This window comes from Mobula birostris, chromosome 18 (genome assembly GCF_030028105.1).
Source record: "Mobula birostris isolate sMobBir1 chromosome 18, sMobBir1.hap1, whole genome shotgun sequence".
In the NCBI taxonomy this organism is placed as follows: domain Eukaryota; kingdom Metazoa; phylum Chordata; class Chondrichthyes; order Myliobatiformes; family Myliobatidae; genus Mobula; species Mobula birostris.
This window is the reverse complement of record NC_092387.1, coordinates 50,899,737-50,911,873: the sequence shown is the minus strand read 5'-3', so window position 1 is coordinate 50,911,873 and position 12,137 is coordinate 50,899,737. Positions and strand designations below refer to the sequence as shown.

General features: G+C 38.8%; 1 protein-coding gene across 6 annotated transcripts in view; it reads left to right on the top strand.

The window, feature by feature from the left end:
• The window catches only part of p4ha1b (prolyl 4-hydroxylase, alpha polypeptide I b), a 98,995-nt gene extending 91,650 nt beyond the window's left edge, over positions 1–7,345 (top strand). For all 6 annotated transcript variants that reach the window (XM_072282660.1, XM_072282659.1, XM_072282663.1 and 3 more), the window contains 2 exons: positions 1,404–1,500; positions 4,533–7,345. In XM_072282660.1, coding sequence (XP_072138761.1) covers positions 1,404–1,500; positions 4,533–4,603 — 168 coding nt within the window. In that variant the 3' untranslated portion in view covers positions 4,604–7,345. The remainder of the gene's footprint in view (positions 1–1,403; positions 1,501–4,532) is intronic.
• The last annotated feature ends 4,792 nt before the right edge of the window (positions 7,346–12,137 follow it).

Genomic DNA, 12,137 nt, shown 5'->3' with positions numbered 1-12,137 from the left:
TTTCTTTTTATATTTGCACATTGGTTGAACACCCAAGCTGGTGCGGTCTTTCATTGATTCTGTTATGGTTATGATTCTATGAATTTACTGAGTATGTCCACGTAACAATGAACCTCGGTGTTGTATAGGGGGACTTGATAATAAATTTACTTTGAACTTTGAACAGTCTCAATCCTTCCCCCCCCCGCCCCCATCCTGTAGCCCTGCTACTTGCTGTTTCCCTTGCATGCCCTGTCAGCTTCCCTTCAGACTCTTTTGCCACTAATGTGATGAGGAGTAATTTCCAGTAACCAATTAACCTACAAGTGTATCTCCAGTTTTAAAAAAGGAAGAAAGTTCCAAGTATCCTGCAGGTGTGCATACATGTATTCAATAAAAGTTCAAAGGAATTGCTTTTGGGTCAATGTGCTTAGCTCGGTGTGTATGTTATTTTGCCAAATTTGCTTAAAATGTCACAAAATACCATGGGCAGGAGGTTACAGGGACTTTGGGTCCCCACACCATAAGGTTCAGGAACAGTTATTACCCCTCAACCATCTGGCTCACTCACTTCATCACTGGACTGATTCACCTATGTATCACTTTCAGGGACTTCACAATTCCTGTTTTCAGTATTTTTTTTACTTTTTTATTATTTGCACAATTTGTCCTCTTTTGCACATTGGGTGTTTGTCAGACTTCATGTATAATTTTTCATAAATTCAATTGCATTTCATTTTCCTGTAAATTCTCACAAGAAGATATGGTAGTACATGGTGATATACTTTGAATATAAATTTACTTTGAACTTTAAAACATAACTCATAATCTGTCAGTCAGCCTCCTGGCCCTTGCACCTTATTTGACTCTGTGCACGGCAACACTAGGTTTAGCTTTTCAGGTTCAAGTTTATTGTTATCTGATTGTGCGTATACACAACTAAAAGAAACGGCATTCTCCAGACCACAGTGCACCCACAATCCAAATATCACACACAGAACATAAAACAAAATATTACCACAAATAAGTTAGTGGAATATAATTCAAAATGCATGTGAAGTGCATAGCACAGCTAAACAGTAAACAGCTCACTGTCCTAGTGACGAGACCTCAGTGGTGGCAAGGTAATCATTAGTCTCTCAGCCTGGGGAAGAAGCTTTTAACCAGTCTGGCAGTCCTCGTCCTGATGCTTCTGTACCTCCTTCCTTGACAGTAGTGTGTCTAAGAGATTGTGGGTTGGGTAGTAGGGATCCCCAACAATATTTCGGACCCTTTGAATGCAATGCACCTGGTGAATGTCACAGATTGTTTTCCCCTTATACTACCTTGATATATTCATCTCTCTGGAATGCAAAGTACAGCTTTTCCCTGTATCTCAGTAAATGTGACAATAATAAACCAATTATCGGGTACTTGTCTTTCAGGGCACAGCAGTGTTTTGGTACAATCTGTTTCCCAGTGGAGAAGGTGACTACAGCACACGACATGCAGCTTGTCCAGTATTAGTTGGAAACAAATGGGGTGAGTACACTAGTATTCATCATCAGTTTTGGAGGATATGTAGATGTGGTAGAAAAGTGGACAGCTACATGGGAGGGAAGGATTAAATTGATCTTAGAGTAGGTTATAAAGTTGGCATGACATCATAGTCTGAAGTGCCTGTACTGTGCTGGTGTGTTCTGTGTTTTAGTCACAAATGAAAATCTTGAACTTTCAGATCTTACTGTTTACTTAGTAGTACCAGGCACAATGCAACATAGCAGATTGTAACCACATCTTTCTCTTTTAGAATAAATGACGTAGTACTGTAAGTAGCTTGAGGTCAAACACCACAATCCCAGTGAGTCTTCTAAAACTACTCAGTTTTTGATGTAATGTGGAAACATACAATAAAAATCAAGCATTCACCTTTATTGTATATACTGTAAGAGGACTGTTCAAGACTCGTAACAGTAGGGTAGAAGGTGTCCTTGAGCACCATTGGTAAATATTTTCAACCTCTTGTATCTTCTGCCCTATGGCAGAGGAGAGAAGAGAGAATGATCAGGGTGGGAGGGGTCCTTGATAATGTTGGCAATTTTCCCAACGCAGCAGAAAGTGTAGATAGAGTCCATGGAGGGAAGGCTAATTTTTGTGATGGACTGGGCTGTATTCACAACTCTCTACAATTTATTTGGGTCTTAGACAGAGCATCCAGATAGGATACAGATGATCGTATATCAATGAATCTTTAACAGAACCTTTTTACCATCAAAAAAAGCAAAATAGCAAGGGCATGGGAATACCACCAGCCACTTCCAAGTTTCTTGACTTAAATACGGTAGTTGCTCCTACATTGTTGCTGGGTTAAAATATCTTCAAGGGTTTCTTACCAACAGCAATGAGACCAGTACATTCATTACATGGATAGCAGCAGTACAACAATCATCACTGTTTTAAGAGCAATTAGGGTTGAGTGTTGACTGCTGGACTTGCCAGTAACGCCAACATCTCTCACTGAAGAGGAGAATTTTTCACAATTTGTGTCTTACTGAACTTGCTTTATAATATGTTGCTATATTACAGTGATTATGAAAAGTATTCACCCCTTGGAAGTTTTGATATTTTATTGTTTTGCAACATTGAATCACAGTGGATTTAATTTGGCTTTTTTAAATACTGATCAACAGAAAAAGACTCTTTAGTGTCAAAGTGAAAACCGATCTCTATAAAGTAATTTAAATTAATTACAAATATCAAACACAAAATAATTGATTGCATTAGGATTCACCAACTTTAATATGACACACCAAATCATCACTGGTGCAGCCAGTTGGTTTTAGAAGCCACACAATTAGTTAAATGGAGATCACCTGTATGCAGTCAAGGTTTCAATTGACTGTATTAAAAATACACCAGTATCTGGAAAGTACAACTGCTAGTGAGTCAGTATACTGGCAAAAACTACACCATGAAGAGAAAAGAACACTCCAAGCAACTCTGCAAAAAGGTTATTGAAAAGCACAGGTCAGGAGATGGAAATGGGAAAATTTCCAAGTCACTGAATATCCCTTTGAGTACAATTAAGTCAATCATCAAGAAAGGGAAAGAATATGGCCCAGCTGTAAATCTGCCTAGAACAGGTCATCCTCAGAAACTGAGTGACCGTGCAAGATGGGGACTAGTGAGGAGGCCACCAAGATACCTATGACAAATTCAGTTATTTTTATAGCCAATTTTTACTTCTGGTTTTTGTGTGATGCTAACTATATTCCAGTGTATATTAAGTGTACATTCCTGGTATCACTGTTCAATGTGTAATTAGAAATTGTATTCCTCTTTTGGATACTTATCTTCTTCCAGCTCACATTGTTTGTGAAGGATTGAATGGGGCAATGAATGATTGTGTTGTGTGACCTAAAAATGATTATGTAGGAATTAAGTTAATTCTGTGTGATTGAAATGTTAACATGAAATGACTGAGTTGCTGTTAAGCACCCATCCCAGTTTACTAGTCCTTTAGGGAAGGAAAGAAGCCATTCTTCTGTGCCTTTGTTATCTAGAGGAAATGGGGACATTGATAATAAAAACATGGATACTTCAAAGGCCACCAGCAGTAGGTAACAAGAGTTAGATGTATCAGTTTCCTGGCCCCAATGATGTGGTGAAAGTTAACTAGCCGTCTGAAATGTCTTTACATGGTTCTTAGGCCCAGGACAGTTAGACTAGACAATAACCAAAAACTAACTTGGTCAGTGAAACCCATATTCCATAAATTAATTATTTTAAAATTAGGCTGTATAATTTAATAAATCATATCAGTCACTGCACCCAAATTATACTGATGAATTTCAGTTTTGAGAATTCTGGTATTTATAGGGTCAATGGGATTTGTATTCCTAAAGCTTTTCATCCCAGTAGCTAAATCGTTGCATACTCCATATATTAAAATAATGCTGGATGTGGCCAGCCTCCACCAGGATAAAGGAGCCATATTTAAGAAAGTGAATACTTGTCTTCATCAAAATTAAACCATGCAGCAAACTCCTCTGTTGTGGTTGAACTGTAAAATGGGTGAACCCGCATCTGATAAGCTGCAAAGGACTGCGTACTAGGTTTGAAGCTACTTCCGGGTAAGATATATAAACATTTGGGCTGCAGTCTGTGGTATAAACAATTGGTCTTGTATGCTATAGCACAGGACGGCGCAGTAGCATAGTAATTAGCTGGGTTCAATTCCGTGACCGTCTGTAAGGAGTTCGTCTGCTGTCCTTGTGATTGACCGGGTTTCCTCTGGGTGCTCCAGTTTCCTCCCACATTCCAGTCACAGGTTAGTAGGTTAATTGGTCACAGGGATATAATTGGGTGGCACAGGCTCGTTGGGCTGGAAGGACCCATTACTGTGCCATATCTCTAAATAAAAATATATTAACTTAAACCTTGTGATTTTATTTAAAGGATGGTCGAATGGAGTGACCAGGAGTGATTTTGCCTGTGAAGCAGGATCCAGGTTGCTAAGGGAGTGGAGAAATTTCATTGTATATTGACACATTGTCCATTTGGCTGTTTTGCAGTGTCGAACAAGTGGATCCATGAGCGTGGGCAAGAATTCCGAAGAAGGTGTAACTTGACAGAGACGGACTGATGTGCTCACTGTGAATTGCTCCCTGTCCACCTCACCTTCACCACAGCTCAGTCCTGTTTACATTCCTATCATTGCTCCTAGTCTTTGTTCTCCACCCTCAAGACTTCACTCTGACTCAAACATACTTTTGTTTTAACACTAAATGAAGACCTGGGCTGAGAGGTTCATGTTTTCCATTGACAGGTTTTATTGAACTAGACTGAGCTGGTTAAAGTGACAGGAAATATTCCTCTAAAATCATGCAGTTTGTCATTTTATTTTCCCACATGTTATATGGCTCTTTTCTCCAACTAGGTTTTTAATGGGGGTGATTTCATGTTTTTGAAATTGCAACGTGAAGCTGCATTCCTCAGCAGACAATGAGATCTTTGCTGGGAGTGAGTATTCTTCACTAAACAAAGCTTTACTTGGGCATCTGTTGCAAGATGAGACTTGGAATTTGGTAAACTTTATAAATCCCATTTCTGGAAGAGCAGTGCTTCATGTAAGCCTGAATAACGAAGCATTTTCCTGAATGGAGTGTAGGTATGTTTGCACATAGTTTAGTGTGTATATTCAATTATATAAATGGTTCTCTGAAATCACATGTTCACTGACAAAAGCCATACACGATGTTGACATTGGAAGTACATATTCCTTTTTGCTAAATGTAAGAAAACCATTTGAAAACTTGGACATTATGAACAACACATACAAAATGCTGGAGGAACTCAGCAGGCCAGGCAGCAGCCATGGAAAAAAGTACAGTCAACGTTTCGAGCCGAAACCCTTTGGCAGGACTGAAATGTCAACTGTTCTTTTTTTCCATAGATGCTGCCTGGCTTGCTGAGTTTCTCCAGCATTTTGTGTGTGTTGCTTGGATTTCCAGCATCTGCAGACTTTCTCTTGTCTGGAAATATGAATCATGATTTCGGATAAAATTAACAAAGTACTCTGAACACTTTTGCAGTATGTTTGACCATGTGTGTGGGGTATAACAGAAGTACCATTCAATAGTAACACACTCCATCTGATGCACTCTGAATGCAAAACTTATGCTTATTAAACACAGGGCAAACTCCACTTTTACTCCTTTCCCATGAATCAATCATTTGTTGCTTTCTTTTTAATTGTTAACTACCAGATCCTGCATAGTCTATTACAGCATAATAGCTGCATCCCTAGCGATATCAGTTCATTGTTCCAGTATTATCAAGCATCCTTGACATAATTTGGCTTGGCTTAGGCACCTTTGAAATTTGGCCAGATGATGTCAGAACACTACAGACTCTTTGGCTGTATATATTGTTTTCATTAGTTTTTAAACAAGTGTATATTACATAAAAAGTGTTGGCCCTTACCCCGTTTTTTAAGCTGACTTGCATAATTATGTTTTTAAAAAGAAACAATCAGTGGCTAAACTGTGTGGGGGGTGGAAACTTAAAAATGAATTTAACTGTAAAGCTTTAGGGTGGCTGAGAGATAATGTGATAAAATAACACAAACAGCGTGCTCGAGGATCTTTTTCAAAGGAAAAGTGCTTTTCTGTGCTATCAGTGGGAAATTTTGTATTTATATATCTTTATTTTAATAAAACCTGCCCTTTTCTGTTTTCCTAAGTTACCATTTTCTTTAGTGTCTCATTATATATTTGATTGCAAGGGTAGTTCTCAACTTTGTACAGTTGCCACACAACTGTAGTCTCAGGAATGAAATAATCAGAGCCAAATGTCCTCAACTTGATTGCCTGAATGACAATGCAGGATGGAAACCGATAAGATTTATTTTGTGATCTACACACCAGCTCACATCACTGTTATCTACTTAAAAATGGGAAGCAGTTTATTCCAATCAGTGCAACTTCACCTAATTTTTAAAAAGAAGCTTATCAGACTTCAGCCTGTGGTTGGGTACTCAGTACTGTGATGGAGAATTAACACAACTAAATGTGAAATCCCAGCCGAATAGGGGAGGTAGAAAGAAGTGCAGACTCGAAATCCTATCACATGAGCAAATCAGGGGGAGACAAAGTGAGGCACAGTACCCAAATCCCACCCCATGAACAGCAGAAGAGTCTGGCTAATTTGTCAATCTACCAGCAATACACTCCCTTGTCAAGAAAGTGCTGTATGCAGGATTGAGAACAGGCGTCTTCTCTTGCCCACCTCCAAATGGTTTAAGAATCTCTGCAACAAGTGCTAACCATCTCAAGATTGATCAATTACTTGTAATTTTTTAAGAAATCGAACTTTAAAGTTTCTATTCCTCCTATCCCAGCACCTTCCACCCAGAAAGGGGGCTCCCTAGTGTGTTTGTAATGCAGCAGCCATCGACCCCCTGCCCTGTGTTAATCAAGTGAGTGCTGGCCTTTTGGATATTAGAAGCACCTACCTAACCAATAATGGTGATCCATCTGTTTGGAACTTGACAAGTGCTATTGGATTTAAATTCATTTGCCTGCTTCTCTATGAAGCGGGGCCACTGGACTTTGGCACCTTTAATCATTCTTCCCTTCTTGTAAAATACTAGTTTATATATTCGCAAAGCTGTAGAAGTTGTATGAATGACAGATTTTTTTTTTAATTCTAGAATACAACTTTGTTAACCAAGTGCTGCTCCTATAAACCTGAATTTCATTTCCAGTATCTGCAGATTTTCTCTTGTCAATGTTTTCACTCTTGATTTTGTCCTTGTTGTTCCAGTGTAAGCACGAATGAGAAAATAAAGTCTCACTGTGGCAGCAGTGACAATTTCTCCTTTTAAGCTCATTTGTTGCCTTTTGATTTTCGTGGTATCTTACTGAGCAATACAAATTTTGAGATGAAGCTGTTTAGGGAGAGAATTCCATACATTGATGGAGGAACAAAAATGGATTTTTAAGACCAGCATTGTTAGAGCATAGGTCTGAGGTTTGTGGGGCTGGAAGATATTAAAGGAAAGAATGGAGAAATTTGAAAATAAGACTGCAAATATACAAACAAAAAAATAATAAATAATACTAGGAAAATGGGTTTTAGGGTTCTTGAAAAGTAAGTCCATGGGTTGTGGAATCAATACACTGTTGAGGTGAGTGAAGTTAGCCATACTGGTTCAGGACCCTGATGGTTGAAAGGTAATAACTATTCCTGAAACTTTACAATGAACAAATGCAAAATTTCTGTTGCTTATTGCATAAAAACAAGATTCTAATCCCAATCTTTTGCAGTTTGTACTCATTTCCTTCGTAGGAAAATCCTTGACCCATCCATCACCCTCTGATCTTTGTACCTTTTTGTCGCCTCTCTGAGCCCCTAGAACTTCCACATTCTTTCTAAAAGTTTGTACACTGCATTTAAACATCTTTTCCAATCTCACTTATGTCAAACAACAGCAATTTTCTTTAAGGTGTATTAGGTGAGAGGCACTACCTAAATCTATTTTTTGGATTCAAGCATGCATGCTCCTTTTGATAAGTTACTGGAAAATTACTTTTTAAAAATACACATAGAAGAACTTTAATTTCCGTTGGTTTTTAAAAATCTGTTGATGTCCCTGAGTCCTTAATAACCACTGAAGATTTTAAAAATTGTGCTCACTTCTCACGTGGTTCAGTACGTTCATCACAACAGAGCTTCAAACTCAACGCTGCCATCTGCTGGAGGCCAGTTGCATTTACCAGGGAAGGGAAGGGATCAAATTGGGATTAACACTGGCTTGTTGCAAGTGTGAAGAAAATGTCGATAAAACAGAACAATTTTACACAACTATAAAAATGATCTGTTCTGAGGATATAATAACTGCCTTACATGTTAAATTTGTTTCCAGACACATTCTTCCACCTCTTCTCTAAATTAAGTAATACTGAATGAAATTACATTAAATAAACTTCTCCCGCTCCCATCAGGGATTACATTATAGTATATCATGTTGTGAGAGATTTCAAAGTGGTATTATGAATTGGAGTTTAAGTGGAGCATAGTTGTCATAGACACTCAGTGATCACGAGGGTCTCTAGATCCTAATTCTACATGTTGAAAGTTCCAACAATGATTGTTATCAAAAGTGCCCATGCTCCAAGCTCTATTGCCTCTCCAACCCTCTGTTGCTAACACTTAGATATTTGTTCAAAACAAGTTTTCATGGCCAAAGCGTAGCCAGCATTAGAGCAGTGATGAAAATCTGTTTTTTTTAATAAGCTTAATTGAATGAGAGTGCAGAGATCTGGAAGGACTTCAGTGATTACACCATTTATGATAATTAATGTTTTAAACCCTGCACTCAGATTAACATTTTGCATTCTCTCTAGATTTGGTATATCACTAATCTCTGCTGAGAGTAACATTCTTTGTTAGTGGCCTTATCTGCTGTGTGCAGACATCTTCACAATAGAATAATAATTGTGCTTGCATATTAAAACATTTTGTAAATGGAATAGCTACTTGACATTTGAAATCAAGCATTTATCAATTAATTAAATGCCAATTTAATGTTGCCAGTTTCAAAGTTAACTTGATGAGCAAAATGTTATCTAAACTGTCTTAATTTCTCTAGATCATTCAATAACCTTGGGCACATTGACGAGAATATATGTCAGTATGCATTATCAATAAAGGATATGGTGATATCAAAGCAAGTTAGCCTCTGTGCAGAGAAAACAACACAACATTGTGGGCTGAATGGCCTGTTCCTGTGCTCACCATTCTGTTCTATGTTCTAATTCTGAAATCATCAATAGGTGTCAGATACAGTTTCTGATGTGTTCCTGGAGAAGTGCCAAAGAGTCTGCCAGTGCACAACTCTACGCTCCCTGACCTTTACTAGAGTCATTGCCAAGGGAAGGGAAAAAAAACTTCAGTCAATAAATATTGTACAGGAGTAAATCAGGCATGAAAGACTGTCTGAAATAGTTGACTGTCTCATATATTACCAATGATGCCTTGGTAATGATTATAAGAAATGGCCAACAAAATTGAAGGGGATGTTCACAATAAATGGCTTGATTAGAATAGGCACTAACTCTCACACACATTCAAATTTTTATATACATCCTTGCCAGAAAACATACAAGAGCTTTGTCCCATTATACACTGCAGTGTCTACATTTGTTATGGAAATTGCCATCATAAATTGTTGCACCAAGTCATAGTATCGTGAGCATCTGTGTAAGAAGCTGATGGATCAAAATCCAGGCTGGATCTCCATACAGTATCAATGCTGGAGATGTCATCCTTCGTATGAAATGTTACAGGCTGCAAACCCGGCCAGCTCCATCACAGGTGCAAGCCTCCCCACTGTGAAGGACATCTTCAACTGATGGTACCTCAAGAAGGGAGCATCCATCATTAAGGAGCCTCAACATTTAGGGCAGGCTTTCTTCTCATTACGAAAGGAGGTGGTGCCGGAGCCTGAAAGGTACAATCACATTTTAGGAATAGCTTCTTTCCCTTCACCATCACATTCCTGAATAGTCCATGGGCACTGCCTCACTATTCCTCTTTTGCACTATTTATTTGTTATTGTAAAGTAGTAATTTTGCAAAGCAAATTTCACCAATATCTATCAGTGCCAATAAACCTGATTCTGAACCAGGCTTCAATTGTATTCTCAAATTGTCAAAAAAAATCCACAGCAATTCTTTAAAATACAAGGTATTATTTTTGATATTTAACCTTCAATCAAAACCACTAACACAGGCTAGACAGTCATTATCACATTGTGATCATGGGAGCTTGCATGATATAAATTAGCTACACAACTCTAAAATTGCATTTCATTTACTGCAAGATGCTTTGAGATTATGCAGAGACAGGAAACCATTATGTTACACCAGTGACCTCTAATTCTTCCATTTTGTATCTCTTCAGCTCCTTGCCCATTACAGCAAGACCTTGCTATCCCACCAACTCTGAAATGTTTCTCATATGCATGACGATTTGCTTCGACTTCAAACAAAATGTGGTCATAGTTATTTTTAGATACTGGATTTTTTTTTAGAAGTGTCACAAACATAGGAAGGGATTGACTTTTTTTTAAGAAGTGTCACAAACACAGGTAGGAATAGTTATTTTGTTGTCGTTCAGTCATTTAGTAGAGACCGACTCTTCATGACCTCCTGGACCATGGGGTTTTCGTGGCAAGATACAGAAGTAGATTGCTCGGCCTTTCTTCCCAGGACAGGACTGGGTTTGAATTTTGGACCATCTACCTTGCAGTCCAGTGCCGATGCCACTACACCACCAGCCGGCCCTCATAGTCATTACCATGATTCAGATTCATTTATCATATATACATAAAATCATACAGTGAAATGTGTTGCTTGTGTTAACAGCCAACACAACCTAATGCCATGCTGGGGGCAGCCCGCAAGTGTCGTCACACGTAGCATGCCAACAATGCTCGGCAGATGGACACCAAACACAAAACAACCCCCTTTACTCCCACTCACCACCCACCCAGACAGACAGGCCTCCTGTCCAATAGTGGACTCACAGTGACTAGGTATTAGAGTGACATCATTTCATCCAATAGCCAATAAACATAAGACCATAAGATATAGGAGCAGAATTGGGCTATTTGGCCCACTGAGACTGTCCCACTATTTCATCATGGCTGATCCAATTTTCCTTTCAGTCCCAATCTCCTACCATCTCCCCATATCCCTTCATACCTGGATCAGTCTAGCATCAATCAACCTCGGTCTTACCTATACATAAAGACTTGATCTCCAAAGATTCACCATACCCTGGCAAAAGAAATTCCTCCTCAGCTCCATTTAAAAGAATGCCCCTCTATTCTGAGGCTGTGTCCTCTAGTCTTAGACTCTCCCATAGGAAACATCCTCTCATTATCAAGGTCTTTCACCATTTGATAGATTTCAATGAGGTCACCCCTCTTCTTCTGAATTCTGGTGAATACAGGCCCGGAGCCATCAAACGCTCTTCATATGACAAGCCATTCAATCCTGGAATCATTTTCGTGAGCCTTTGACCCCTCTCCTGTTTCAACACATCCTTTCTTAGATAAGGGCCCCAAAACCGCTCACAGTACTCCAAGTGAGGCCTCACCAGTGTTTTATAAAGTCTCAATATTACATTCTTGCTTTTATATTCTAGTCCTTTCGAAATGAATGCTAACATTCCATTTACCTCTCTCACCACAGACTCAACCTGCAAATTAACCTTTAGGGAATCCTGCATGAGGACTCCCAAATCCCTTTGCACCACAGTTTTTTGTCCCTCCACTTATCTTCATATTGGCTGCAATCTTTGCAACAAAGCCATCAATTCCATCATCCAAATCATTAAAAGAATTGTCCCAACACAGATTCTTGTGGAACATCACTGGTCACTGGCAGCCAGTCAGAAAAGTCTCCCTTTATTCCCACTCTTTGCCTCCTGCCAATCAACAACTGCTTTATCCATGCTAGAATCTTTAATACCATGGGCTTGTAGCTTGTGAAACAGCCTTATGTGCGGCACCTTGTCAAAGGCTTTCTGAAAATCCAAATACATAACACCAACAGCTTTTCCTTTGTCTATCATGCTTGTTATTTCTTCAAAGTCCAGTAGATTTTTCA